Source organism: Bos mutus, chromosome 6, assembly GCF_027580195.1.
Source record: "Bos mutus isolate GX-2022 chromosome 6, NWIPB_WYAK_1.1, whole genome shotgun sequence".
Classification (NCBI taxonomy): Eukaryota; Metazoa; Chordata; class Mammalia; order Artiodactyla; family Bovidae; genus Bos; species Bos mutus.
The window spans coordinates 15,217,024-15,231,378 of NC_091622.1; the positions used below are offsets into that span (position 1 = coordinate 15,217,024).

The following is a 14,355-nucleotide window of genomic DNA, read 5'->3' on the forward strand; positions in this document are numbered from 1 at the left end:
ATGCCTTGGAGCAGCTAGGCCCGAGGCAAGAATACTGGTGCTGCAACTATTGAAGAGATCACGCCACAGCTAGAGAGTCGATTAGTGAAAGTCACTTAGTCACGTCTGACTCTTTGAGACCCCATGGAATGTGCAGTTCTGTGCAATTCTCCAGGCCAGAATACTGGAGTGGGTAACCTTCCCCTTCTCCAGAGGATCTTCCCAACCCAGGGATCCAGCCCAGGTCTCCAGCGTTGCAGGCGGATTCTTTACCCGCTGAGCCAGGAGGGAAGCCCGCAAAAGAGTCCATGTGTTGCAACAAAAGATCCCAAGTGCCACAGCTAAGACCCATGCAGCCAAATACATATATAAATCATCATGATTTTGGAAATCCCACATTTGGGGAACTGTTTTACTCATTTGGCTTCTGGGAAACTCTTATTTTGTGGATGATATTTTTTCTCAAGGTCACCTTATTTTCCAACTTTAAACATCCTCCAATCTCTTCCACAGTTTTCTTCTCCTAGTTCAGTCAATTCAGTCACTCACGTCTTGTCTGACTCTTAGCGACCCCATGGACTGCAGCACACCAGGCTTCCCTGTCCTTCACCAACTCCCAGAGCTTGCTCAAACTCATGTCCATCGAGTCAGTGATGCCATCCAACCATCTCATCCTCTGTCATCCCCTTCTCCTCCTGTCTTCAGTCTTTCCCAGCATCAGGGTCTTTTCCAATGAGTTGGCTTTTCGCATCAGGTGGCCAAAGCATTGGAGTTTCAGCTTCAGCATCAGTCCTTCCAATGAATATTCAGGACTGATTTCCTTTAGGATTGACTAGTTGGATCTCCTTGCAATCCAAGGGACTCTCAAGAGTCTTCCAACACCACAGTTCAGAAGCATTAATTTTTCTCCTAAGATACTTGAACCATTACAAGAGTTCTCTACATGGTCTAATTGAGAAAGACTCCAGGCTCAAAGTACAACTGTTAGAGAGGAATCCGCTGCTGTGAATGCCTACAGCACTGAGAGAACGTGAGCCATAGATGGTCAGGCCAGGGTGGGGGTGTGGATGTGAGCCTGGCCATCTGCAGTGCAGATGGCCAAACTCCGCCTTCCCTCTTCCTCCTTTTCCTACTAAGAACCAAAAAACATGACAAGTGGAGGACACCTAACTGTCCAATAATCCTCATTCTACAGGAGAAAACTGAGGCCACCAAAGGGAAAGGGATTTGCCTAAGATACCTGGTAAATCAATTAATGCAGGGCTAGGAAAGAACTCAGGCTTCCCTGGCAGCTCAGTTAGTAAAGAATCTGCCTGCCGTGCAGGAGACCGGGGTTTGATCCCTGGGTCAGGAAGGGCCTCTGGAGAAAGAAATGGCAAACCACTCCAGTATGATTGCCTGGAAAATCCAACGGACAAAGGAGCCTGGCAGGCTACAGTCCATGGGGTTGCAAGAGTCTGACATGACTTAGCAACTAAACCACCACCACCATCAGGAAAGAACTCAAGCCTTCCAAGAATAGGTCTAGTGCTCTCCCCCTGTGCTACAGCTTTCCCTTTCTTATCCTTCCTCTAACAGGAGCTGAAATGACTTCTGCCAAGGCTCCCTTTGCCTGCATTTGGGGCTGGGTGGTCTTCTTCCCTCCAGCTCTCCCTCCCTCTCTCCTCCTCCCTTGCATTCTTTTCCTTCCTTGTTGTATACAAAATACAGCAAAATGATGTATAAAATATAATACAATCATAAAAACAAGTAACAGAAGAAAAAATAAGGGTAGAGATTACAAGATGGAGTTGGGAATAAGGTTAAAAATGTATATTATATTAAGGTAAAAACGTCTACGAAGGTAAGTCCCAGATTTGCCTCCAAATTTTTCTAACAGTGGAAACACAATTTACGTTATTCTTGATAATAAATCAAGTACCTAAGATGGCACAACTATTAATACTGAGACCAGGTAGGAATACTCTTCAGAGTTTCCTTATAATCAAAATATTTGAAGATTTGTTGTTGTTCCTTTTAGGCTATTTGCTGTAGAACACGTTGAAAAGACAGTCTTTAGGAGTTTAATTAGTATTCACTGTCTTAGGCCAAGTCATAAGGTGGTAAAGCCCTCCTCAGTCTTACATGAGAGTAACTGCTCTGCAGGTCTGAAGGCTCAGCTATGGTCCACTGTTCTGCCACATGCCTCTGACAGATTAAAGTTGGATCATGGTGGGAAAGGGACTCATTGAGATTCATGCCTTTCTCAAGGTCTCATTTATAGTTTGGACCAATGTTTATCAGAGGGAGAGCCTGAGAGGGTCTAGGTATTTCTTTGTAATTAAAAGAAGTTTATTCATTATAAATTTCAACGCATCTCCTATTTTCTTTTTTTGTTTTTTGTGTTTTTTTTTTTGGCTATTACAAAAGTTTATTTAACAAAAAAGTAAGAAAATGTACACAACCCAATTTTTCTGGTAGTAAAACGTGGAGAGGGGACACAGGGAAGCGTTGATTTCTCTGGTGAACACAGCCATTGTTCATACTCATTCCAAGGCTTCTAACATGATGATACTATTTCCTCGTATTACCACCATTCCAATATTGTTCTGTTGCCCACTAGTTGCCATCTCCACACATTCATCTATCACAAGATTCATAAAGGGATCAAATCCCCGCAATATTCCTTGGACAAGTCTGCCACCATTTAATTTCAATGATAACTTCTTGTCCATAAATTTCTTCAACTCGGGAGGGTGTGCTTTGCTCATGTATACTCCGCGAGCTCAAAGAAGCCTCCAAACGGAATTCGAGTGGGCCTCACGCTTCAGGAGCAGGCCCGGGGCTTTCCTATTTTCTACTAACACAAAAATAAAGAGTAAATGCAGTTTCCTAGCAGCCAGTTCATTAATACATTTATTTAGTTGCTAAGTTATGTCTGACTCTTTTGTGACCCCATGGACTGTAGCCTGCCAGTCTTCTGTCCATGGGATTTCCCAGGCAAGAATACTGGAGTGGGTTGCCATTTCCTTCTCCAGAGGATCTTCCCAATCCAGGGATCAAACCCATGTCTGCTGCATTGGCAGGTGGACTGTTTAACACGGAGCCACTAGGGAAGCTCTCATTAATACATACAAACATATATATGCACACACACACACACACACATATATGGAGAGTGTGGGAACCTTAATATAATGTAAAAGTAACTCTTCAGTTCAGTCGCTCAGTTGTGTCCGACTCTTTGCGACCCTATGAACCACAGCACACCAGGCCTCCCTGTCCATCACCAACTCCAAGTCCACCCAAACCCATGTCCATCGAGTTGGTGATGCCATCCAGCCATCTCATCCTCTGTTATCCCCTTCTCCTCCTGCCCTCAATCTTTCCCAGCATCAAGGTCTTTTCCAATGAGTCAGTTCTTCCCATCAGGTGGCCAAAGTATTGGAGTTTCAGCTTTAGCATCAGTCCTTCCAATGAACACCCAGGGCTGATCTCCTTTAGGATGGACTGGTTGGATCTCCTTGCAGTACAAGGGACTCTCAAGAGTCTTTTCCATCACCACAGTTCAAAAGCATCAATTCTTCAGTGCTCAGCTTTCTTCAAGTCCAACTCTCACATCTATACATGACCACTGGAAAAACCATAGCCTTGACTAGATGGACCTTTGTTGGCAAGTGTCTTTAAATTTCATGGCTGCAGTCACCATCTGCAGTGAAAAGTAACTCTAGATTTCTATTAACATGCAGGTTGCCTAATTGTTCTCGAGGAGTGCTTTGATCTTAATAGCAATAATAAGAAATTGTTTTCATTATCAAATAATGTTCTTGAGGTTTTCCTTTATATCTCAAATACATTTTTTGTGCTACCAAATAATTCTCTGTGTTGAACACATACAGGGGAAGTTTATCAGAATATATCTGAATAAAGAAAGCACGAGAGGTAGGATCCTATTACCTCCTATTTGATCTCCTTTCCCAGACATCCCTCAAGGGCCAAGGAAAACTCATTCCTTGGGCCTTAATTGCTCTTGGCTACTCCCAGAGCAAAAAGTCTTGGCTCACAAACTCAGAGGCTTTCAGGCAGCAAGCGACTGTCTGCAGCATGGAAGGCATATGCTCAGAGTGTTGTGAAAACCCCAGAGTTAAACTGGATTTTTGAACACCTATCTCATTCCCTTATTAAATCAGATGTCTTAAATCAGATGTCTTCCTCTGTAATGCTGTGCTCACCACTCACTTAATTGAACTTTTTCAATTCACTGAATTGAAAGTGTCTATTTTGGAGTTTGAGTTTATTTTTACGTAATTATTTGTACATCTCCTATTCACGTAAAATTTTGACCTTTTATATTTCCCTTAATCTCTTCCAAGATTAATAAGGCATGTTGATCACTATGGTAAGATCTTTTTAGGACAGGTCTACATGGGATGGGCTTTGAAATGGCTCAGGCCCACCTCAAACTTTGGGGCAAAGGAAGACGATACTTTGAACTCTGGCCAAGCACCACGATAGGGAGATGCAGGATGCCACCTGAGGCACGTACAGAGCACCTCTGGAGGGGGCAGTGGGAAGCAGGAGCAGAAGGTGGGTCCCTAGGTCACCCTGTTCTTCCCAGTGTTTGGGGGAGGCCTCTGCCCTGCCACAGTCTTTAAGAAGGCTCCAGGCCCCAACTTCCCTGTTCCAATCAAAAATCTTGCAAGCCACCTCAGTTCTGTCAGTTTTTGTCAGAAAAGAAATGGGGAAAGTTAAGGCTCCTTGGCTTCTTTTGTTTGTAAATAAATTGTGTCTTTGAGAGGGAAAAAAAAAAAAAGATCTTCCTAAACTTTTTAATTTTCAGAGAGATCTAAAGTGAAAATTAAAGAAAAAAAGAAAGAAAGTGAAAATGACCAGGAACTGAATATTGATTTTTCTCTCCGGGAGTTTTGATTTTTTTTTCCCCCAATGTTAGAATTTCTTCCTTACAAATCAATATAGTTTCCAACTTTGGAAACTATCTCCAGTTAGGTTAGCAAAGTTCATTGGGGAAAAAAAAAGAAATGAAATGTGGTCCCTGTATTGCCAACCTCTGTAAGCAGGCCCAGAATAAAATTGCAACTTACCACTGTCATTAGAGAGGTGTAGTCCATTTCCACCTGTGCCAGATCCAATGCCAGCTGGGTGGCATCAAAGAAGGTACATGAAGAAATTATGATCTGAATCTCTCTCAAGGGGTCAACTGAATCAGAGGACAAGGGAAAACGGAATCACCTACTTGAGGTGTGTTTTTCAGTTCAGAAATCTTTAGATCTGTTGAAACAGAGCTATACAACTCTGATGTGATGTGGGTGTAGTCATTGGCTACAGCAGCCCTATGAAACTAAGAACTCATTGTCTCTGCCCTTAAGATACAAGGTACAATGGCTTCCCTGGTGTCTCAGTGTTAAAGAATCCACCTGCAAGGCAGGAGACATGGGTTGGATCCCTGGGTCAGCAAGATACCCTGGAGAAGGAAATAGCAACCCACTGCAGTATTCTTGCCTGGAGAATCCCATGGATGGAGGAGCCTGATAGGCTGCAATCCATGGGGTCGCTAAGAGTCAGATATGACTGAGCGACTTCACTTTCACTTTTCACTTTCACACATTGGAGAAGGAAATGGCAACCCACTCCAGTGTTCTTGCCTGGAGAATCCCAGGGACGGGGGAGCCTCATGGGCTGCCATCAATGGGGTCACACAGAGTCGGACATGACTGAAGTGACTTAGCAGCAGCAGTATTCTTGCCTGGAGAATCCCATGGACGGAGGAGCCTGGCAGGCCACAGTCCATGGGGTTGCAAAAGTAGGACACAACTTAGCGACTAAAACCATCAATCACCACCACCTCCCACGTGGCTGAGGGCTTCAGAGCTGTGGTAACAAGCACAAGAGTTTAGGAGGTGAGACAGCAAGAGACCTTATTTTTGAACAGGTAAAGCCTTAAGCTGGGAGTAGCTCGTGAATATCCAAAGGGGTTTTGGAAAGAAGGCATCCAAGCAGAGAGAATGATGGGACAAACGAAGTCCAAACTCAAGATGTTCAGAGGATGTGAAATGGGTCAGCATGGCTAGATTCATCTAGGGACCAGAGGTCTAGAAAAGTAGGTTACTGTTAGAAGGGGCCAGAAACAATGAGTATATTTTAACATATTTCTGAACCAGTGAAATTTTGAGCTGGTAGCATGTAGCCCAGTGGTTATTTTACATATAGAAAATGAAATTAAGGATCAATGTACTTTCCCCAGTAGCCAGGTCTGGAATAGAGTCAGGACCAAACTCCAGATCTTTTGCTTAGCTGTCATTCATCTCTGTAAATAAATATGTCTTTCAAAGTATGCCTTACTCTCTGAACTAATTTTGAGAATTTTACTACTAAATGTCGATTAGCTGTTATTTTTTAAGCCCCAATTATTTATATTCAATATTAACTACCTATCTGGTTATGGGTTAGAAACACACACAATAAATATTTTCATAAAAATTTCTAGTGGTATTGCTAGGCACCTTCCTAACATTCTTCTCCATTTCTCCTAAGCTTCTATAGCATCCTTGCAGGAAAAAAATAATCAACACAAATAGCCAGGTCTTAGTATGTGTTTTGCAGTGTAAAATAAATGTAGAAAAATCATCATTTAAAATATTTTATTTCTAATAGAAAAATAATCCATTATTTCACTACTCAGCTAACTACTGTTGACTTTTTTTTTTAAATGAAATACAAATACATCATAAAATTCAAATACTGTGAAAAAATAAACACTAGGAACTCTCTTTAGTTTGCTCCCAAGTCTTTCCCCAAACATATACATCATCAACAAACTCTTCCCTCCAACCCCCACAAAAGTGTACATTTGTAAATATTTTTCTTAAATATATCACAATACAAAATGCCCTGTGCCTTGCTTTTTAATTTTCCTTAAAAATATTTCTGGAAGCTCTCTGAATATTGCAACCAACAGAACCATTTCTTTTTAAAAGGCTTTAAAATATTCTATTGCAAGGGTTTGCCATCATCTAATTAATATTAACCATCATTTAGTTAGCCCATGATTATTTCCAAAATTTTCTTATTACAAACAGTGCTGAACAATATCTTATACATATATCTAAAATGTGTTTATGAGTGTATCCACAGAGTAAGTTCCTAGTAATGGAATTACTAGGAATCATCATGCTATTCTCTATCTAAAATCCTTTTAATGTCTCCTCACCCCTTTGCAGTTAATGTGTGTGTGTGCTCAGTCATGTCCAACTCTTTGTGACCCCATCGACTGTAGCCTGCCAGGCTCCTCTGTCCATAAAATTTTCAAGCAAGAATACTGGAGTCGTCTAATTCAATTATCTCATCTTGATTTGCCAGTCTGCTAAGATCTGGCCCATGCCTGCCTCTCCAACCTATCAGTCATTCCTTCCTTATGAACTGGAAATACACCAACCTACAAACTTATCCCTTACCTTAGAGTGTTTGTACTTGCTCTTGCTTCTGCAAAAGTTAGTGACTCTTCGTCATTGTGGTTTCAACTACTGACCTATAACAAATAGACTGGTGATTATTACTCCAGCAAGGATGAGTTTATTCAGAAATAATAGAGAATTACAATTGAGAGTGTGTAACTGGTAAACCATGCACAACTCACCACAGAGGAAGGGAAGGAGAACACTCTTATAGAGGGGAAAAGGAGGTGGGTAGGGCGTAATAAACAAAGAGACCATGGTTTTTCATTGATTCAGTTGTTGCCAGAAAAAAAGAGGAGTCTTTCTTCCTGTTGGGCTCTGCTGTGGTTGCAGGGCAAGGAGGGCTCCCCCTTTTGGTCTCGCAGCTCTATTTAATTGAGATTTCTGTGTATTAACTTTTTATAAGACTCATAGTCACCTTCTCAGTGAAGCCATCATCTCTTCAGATGATGCTACTTAATTTTAATCTTAGAATGTCACCTTATACGAAATTATTTTGTCTTCTCTGGAATATGAGCTCCAAAAGGGCGGGAGACCTGTCTTTCTTCTTCCCCTGACTCCCAAGAGCTCAGCAGAGCACAGGCTCAAGTAACATCTGGTAAATAAATGGTCAAAGGATAGTGTATTTAAAATGATTAAATAGGCTGCCAAATTGCTTTCCAGGTAAAGTTACCAGTTTTCACTACCACTGATAGTGTCTGTTTTGAATACTCTTAAAAACACATAATACTATCAAGAATTTACCATTTTTTGGTACTTGTCCACTTTAAAGGTCAAGAAATAGGGACTTATCTCCTATTGTAATTTTTCTTCAGACACTGTTAAGAACAAATCAGATATTTGCTTTTAACAAAACCCCAACTTCATCTCCAGAAAATAAACAGGTAATAACGGACAACATATTAAGTCAATAAAAATTTCTCATACTAGTTTAAAATTGACGTGATGCCTAGTGAGAATAACAGTTAGTTTAAAAATGGGATTTTTTTAAGGCAAAAGTAGGACTTATCCTTGTAACATATAGCAAAATATTTGCTGGATTTTCTCACCCTTGTTTCCGTTGTCACTTTCCTCGCTTCTTTAGGAGTCTTCCCTTGTGGCTCAGATGGTGAAGAGTCCACCTGCAATGCAGGAGACTGGGTTCAGTCCCTGGGTCGGGAAGATCCCCTGGAGGAGGGCATGGCAATCCACTCCGGTATTCTTGCCTGGAGAATCCCATGGACAGAGGAGCCCGGTGGGCTCAGTCAGTGGGGATTTGGAACCAGTCTTTCCATGTCCAGTTGTAACTGTTGCTTCCTGACCTGCATACAAATTTCTCAAGAGGCAGATCAGGTGGATTAAAAAAAAAACACTCTTAACTTTTTATTATACCCTCCTTATTTAAAGAGATGTTTCTCACAGTTTCCAGTTTTCAGTGGTTTGAGGCACTCGACTTTAAATGAAAATATCTTTAGACTGCCTTGGAGGTGGGGAGGTGCAGAGTAAGAGAATTTTCTTCCTGGTCCTAATGTCCACCTAATTTTTAAAGCATATTTTAAGCTTACAATTACATGCGTATATTATTAGACGCCTGGATGTCCCATTTCACTTTTCTTAATTTGTGGGGGATGAGTGGAGGGAGGGACAGGGTAAAAAATACTTTCCCTCTGAGAAAAGAAAGACGGTGTATATGGAAACTGATATTAAAACATTGGTGTGAAACTGGGAGGTCAGTAGGGGTCAATGGTACATTTAGCCCTCTCCTCAAAGGTGATTCTCTTCTACCTACACCCGTAAAATAAATAAAGCGAATTTCTTATGCACGCAAATAGTTTTTGCATTGGACCAGTTGGTCCAGTTCTCCAATCTGCTAACTTCCTTACCCCCTTCGTTTCAGTTCACTATCTCTCTGCTGCTGCACTACCTCTACCCTTTCCCATATCCAAACCCTCCACCTAACCTCCCTCCTCTTCTGGCTTCTAGTCACTCTCGACTTTCTGCCACCTTCGCCCTCAGCATCCCCAGCGGGCACGTGACTGGGGGGCTCCGCAGACCGGGCCCCAGGTTACCTTGAGTCAAAGCCAGAGCTCGGCGGTGAGTGACCTGGAGGGTGCGGCAGGGGCAAGGAGGCAGAAAATGCGTTCGTTTCACGTGGCATCTCAGCGCAAATTTGCCTGGAATTGTTGGCGAGGAAGCGGGCAGGTTTTATTATTTACTTATAGCCTACGTGGTATTTTCGCCCTGGGGCTTCGCTTGGTTTTCAGAAACTTCATTCAAAGGCCAGGCGAGGCGGCCCACGAGGTCGGGACAGGGCGATGTAGATGACCTCAAAGCTACTTCCTCCCCCTCCTAGCCCTTCCTTCCCTCCCCTAGTCACCTTTGCATAAACAAAACTGCCCCCGGGGCTAGAGAGGTCTCGCTCTCTCTTGCAAAGGGTTAAGATTTGTCGGATCGCACGAGGGGGAGGAGATTCCCCACAGACAAGTAAAAAGGGTGATGGACAAACGTGCGGGCACTAAGACCGCAAGGCATTCATTTCCTCCTACGGTGGATGCGGACGCCGGGAGGAGGAGAGTCCCGGAGAGAGGAGCTGGGAGCGGAGGCACAGGCAATGCTCAACCCCGACTGTAGCTGAGAGAGGCTGGGGGAAACCGGTTGCCGGAGATCGACCGGCGAGGGGAAGACCTTGGGGGGTGGGTGGGGGAAACAGACTGGAGAGCACTCGAAATCTAGCGCTTTACAGATTATTTTATTTTGTGTAGAGAACACGTAGCGACTCCGAAGATCAGCCCCAGTGAACATGTCAGTGTTGACTTTACAAGAATATGAATTCGAAAAGCAGTTCAACGAGAATGAAGCCATCCAGTGGATGCAGGAAAACTGGTAGGTGATGCTTTCGTGTGATACTGTCCCCAGGAGCCCCGCGCGTTTTCCCGGTGTGCCTTAATGTCGGTACTCCCTTTCTGGGGCGTGAATGGGGCGAGGAATCGCGGGTAGCGGGAGCGGATCGCTGAGTTCCCGGGTCTCCCCGGTGCAGGAGACCTTGGAGCTGCATGAAGCGCGTGAGTCTGTGGGTGCCCCTGGGTGAACCGTGGCTACACATGCATCTTTAACATAGATTATATAACATAGAACATACATGTGTACATAGAGTGCGACAGGGAAGGCGGGAGAGACGCCACAGACCCTACCTGAGCTACTCCTGGTTTCCCTCTAGATTTGGGTTTTCTTGCTTGGCCTCCTGCAAACAGAGTGTGAAAGGCAGTGGAGGGAGGGCATGGTCTCCGGCTCTGTTTAACCCTTTCCCATCCGCCGTCCTCTGCTCTCTGGTCCTCGCCCTGTCTCCATCCCTCCTGTCTGCCCTTCCTTTCTCCTTGCAGCTCTTCTACTTCACTGTCTTCCTCCTTGCTGCTCCCCAGCCAGATTCCTCCTTTCCTGGACCCCTTTTCCCCACGCAGATCCCTTTCCAGTTTCATGAAGAGACGGAGGCGGGGAGTGGGGGAGGAGGGGACAATGAAAACAGTAATAAAAATGAATGAACCCGAGCGAGTGGAGCCACGCCATTATTAAGTTTGTTTTACGGAAACGCCTTTTGGACACACTCGATTCTAATTTAGTGGGAAGCTGCTGATTGGACTTGAGACACAGATTAAAAACCCCTGGGTCCGCAGAGTCCTTGGGGGGTGGGGAGTGTTCCCCACACAACTTCTAACCCGGGAAAGCATCTTTTCTTGTTAACTGTGTTCCCTCCGCCAGTCCTTCTGGAAATCCCTGTGTGGGAAGCGATCCCGTGTCACCTTGCAATATTTAACAGGGGAGGGTGTGTATGTTCATCTCGCTTCTAGCTTGTAGACGGAGCTGCTGTGGCAGACATTCTCTAACCACCCCCCCTTAACCCCGTGTCTGACGATCAGTAAAAAGAAAGCCCAAGGCAACCCCCAGCTAGGCAGCTGCTGGCAGCCTCCCAGGTACTGTTGGAGAGGGTCGGGCCGAGGGACCTCTGGGAAGGTGGGGGATTCCGCCTGCCGCGTGCGCTAGCGCGTGCCCCCAGCGCCCTCACGACCTGCCTTCCCTCCCCCAGCTCATCAATGGGAAACCGGAGACGCTAGCGCGCCTGGAGGCTGGGGCGGGTGGGTGCTCTGCGCCGGAACCCGGGAATGGGGGCTCAACGTCTTCTCCTCTGGAGGTTCGGCCGCCGCTCCCGCCTTCTCCCTCGCGGCCGGCCCGCCGGGGACCAGCTGGCCATTTGTGGTCTTAGGCTGGGCCCGCCCCGTGCGCCATGCGCGCCGGCGGGGTCGGGCCGGTTGGGGCGGGCGCGGCGCGCGGCCTGGCGCGCTCACACTTGCTGCGGCGTGGCTGGGGGCTTCCTCGGGCGCGGGGGCCGGAGGGCTACAGCCGGAAGCCAGGAGGGCCACGCAATTCGCTCGGAAGGCTGGGAAGTGCGGCAGCGCTCTGGGCCGAGGCCCCTCCTGGGCCTCCGAGGGCGGAGGCGCGGAGGGTGGGTCCGGAAGATGGTTGTGCACCGGGAGGCTCGATCCCGTAGGAGTTTAGACAATTAAGGCCTCTGCGCTTAGGGAAGCCAAGCGTCCCTCGGGCCCCACTAAAGGGACCTCTCTCCAGGCACTTCCTCCTCCTGCGTAGGGGGTGGTGCTGAAGGCCGGGCGGGGGCGGTGGCGCCGGGAGCCGCGCGGCGAACCAGCAGAAGGCGAAGGTCTTCTTTGCGACTGTTAGTCGTGGTGTCTTGTCACACCGCTCAGTCCATCTTCCCGTCCCATCGGCCCTGCGCTCTCTGTGTTTCCTAATATCTGACCAGTCTTCACCTTGCTGCACCCTTGTTGAACCTGCCCCTCCGGAACTGGCCTACCCTCGGGCCGGATGCTCGAGCTCACTGTGGGCTAGCCCCTCTCCTTGCACCTCCTCGGTGGATACTCCTCCTACTCACTTGTTGCCTTTTCTCTGGGGCCACTTTCTGTGCTTCCACCACCTCCTGGTACTATTTCCCGCCTCTTTTTCTATTGGACTTCCCTGGTGGCTCAGACCGTAAAGCGTCTGTCTACAATGTGAGAGACCTGGGTTCGATCCCTGGGTTGGGAAGATTCCCTGGAGAGGGAAATGGCAACCCACTCCAGTACTCTTGCCTTGAAAATCCCATGGACGGAGGAGCTTGGTGCAGGCTTCTATCCATGGGGTCCCGAAGAGTCGGGCACGACTGAGCCACTTCACTTTCACTTTCTCTATTGACCAATACACCAATACACCCGAATCAAACAGGGCATAACCCTCTGGGGATTGAAAATGGGAAAAAATGCACCAATTTATCTTTGCCTGTTGGACTCTTACCACTCTTAGCTCTTTTTCTGTACATTTCATCTGGCAGTATCTTTCCTAGCTTTTATTCATATGCGTAAGTATTTAGATGTATGTCTGTGCCTCCTAGGAGAAGGAAATGGCAACCCACTCCAGTATTCTTGCCTGGAGAATTCCATGACCAGAGGAGCCTGGCAGGCTGCAGTCTACGGGGTCACAGAGAGTCGGACACGGCTGAGTGACTAACACACTGTGCCTCCTACTAGACCATCATCTCTTCAGGGCGTGTTTCTCATTCCACTCTTGAATGCATCTTGAAGAACGCATTGTACAGGGCAGATACCTGGGAAAAGTCTTAACTAGTGAGTTAAAGTGATGATGGATGTCTATTTTATTGCCAGCACTGCTACCTGAACCTTAGCAGACTTGGCCTTCCCTTGAGTTTTGAATACTATGCCATAGTCACATATTAGGAGTTCCCCTTTCTGACTTTTTCTCTCTTTGACCCTAATTGTCTTGCTTCCTTTTTTTATCCCAGAGTGTATGCGTTTCTCCCAGTATCCTTGGGTGCCCATTTTATAGACCTCTCCCAAAATGTCAACAGCCAAAAAGTCTTGAACTAGGTGTATTAGAAAATGAAGGTTTTCCTTTTCATTTCCCTTGTTAACCAAGGCTCACACGCTCTTGAGGAGAGGGAAAGTTTAGGAAGCACAAAGTCTTGCATGTGCCAGACTCATTAACTACAGATGACTTGAAATAGCTTCTGGAGGAAAAACAATGTTGTGAAGTTTCTACTGTATTTTTTTGACAAATTATTTTCAGTTGTCCTTAAAAATTCCCTAGACATAGCCTCAAATAAAACTCAGTTTACAGAATTAAGTTATAACTTATCTCTCAAAGATTAAGCTGCACTCACTGTGTTTTGAAGAATTGCAAGGAAGGTCAGGAGTGTTGTTTTGTCAGGGTGCTGTCTGCACTTTGAATATGATTTAAGAAGGCCTTTATTAAACTTATCCTATAATCTGTATTCATTACTTTATTACATATTAATGTAATGGGACCCTTATTTTGGAGTGGTGTTTTTATAAACTAGAGTTGAACTGAGGCAAATTTATCAAGTTTATTGCTGCTCAAACAATGATTAACCCTGTATTCATTGTTTTAGACATGGGATAAATACTATAGACCATTTTACTTTTCTAGCAAATAGTTTCACATATAATACATTAGAAAAACTATGGGAAAATGCAGAGTAATAAATATGCCTTGGAGAATCACCCTGAGCCGCATCTTTATATGTCAGTTAAAAAGTATCCTGGGTAATATTATCTGGTAAATGAGAGGATATTGCATGAGATAGAGGAAAATACCTGTTTTTAGCTTAACAACATTTTTAAGTTCTGATTTGACACTGAAAAGTCCTTGTGGTTTTACAGCATTGAAAATAGAGGCGTTTTGTTCTTTTATGAGATGTCTGGCCTTTACCTGTTATTTTCACAAGTAGCTGACTTCATTTATGGGGTCTGCTGGGAAGGGGGCAAAATCGCCTAGGGATTGGTAAGGTGACAAAATTCACTGACTGAGAAGGGCAGCTGGGCTCTGCTCTGCCTTCTCTTTCAGCAGCCTGCCAGGTCTGAGC

At 45.2% G+C, this 14,355-nt stretch overlaps 1 protein-coding gene and 1 pseudogene across 3 annotated transcripts in view; one reads left to right on the plus strand and one right to left on the minus strand.

Annotated features, from left to right (window-relative positions):
• Positions 1 to 2,375: 2,375 nt before the first annotated feature.
• LOC138988277 (small nuclear ribonucleoprotein G pseudogene) lies at positions 2,376 to 2,801 on the minus strand (annotated as a pseudogene).
• A 6,683-nt stretch (positions 2,802 to 9,484) lies between these two features.
• The window catches only part of ELOVL6 (ELOVL fatty acid elongase 6), a 129,961-nt gene continuing 125,090 nt past the window's right edge, over positions 9,485 to 14,355 (plus strand). The window contains exons 1-2 of one of the 3 annotated variants that reach the window (XM_070372017.1): positions 9,485 to 9,503; positions 10,172 to 10,292. In XM_070372017.1, coding sequence (XP_070228118.1) covers positions 10,210 to 10,292 — 83 coding nt within the window. In that variant the 5' untranslated portion in view covers positions 9,485 to 9,503; positions 10,172 to 10,209. Of the gene's footprint in view, positions 9,504 to 9,859; positions 10,018 to 10,069; positions 10,293 to 14,355 lie in introns of those variants that run through there. The other 2 variants (XM_005896223.3, XM_070372016.1) reach the window with 2 other exon arrangements.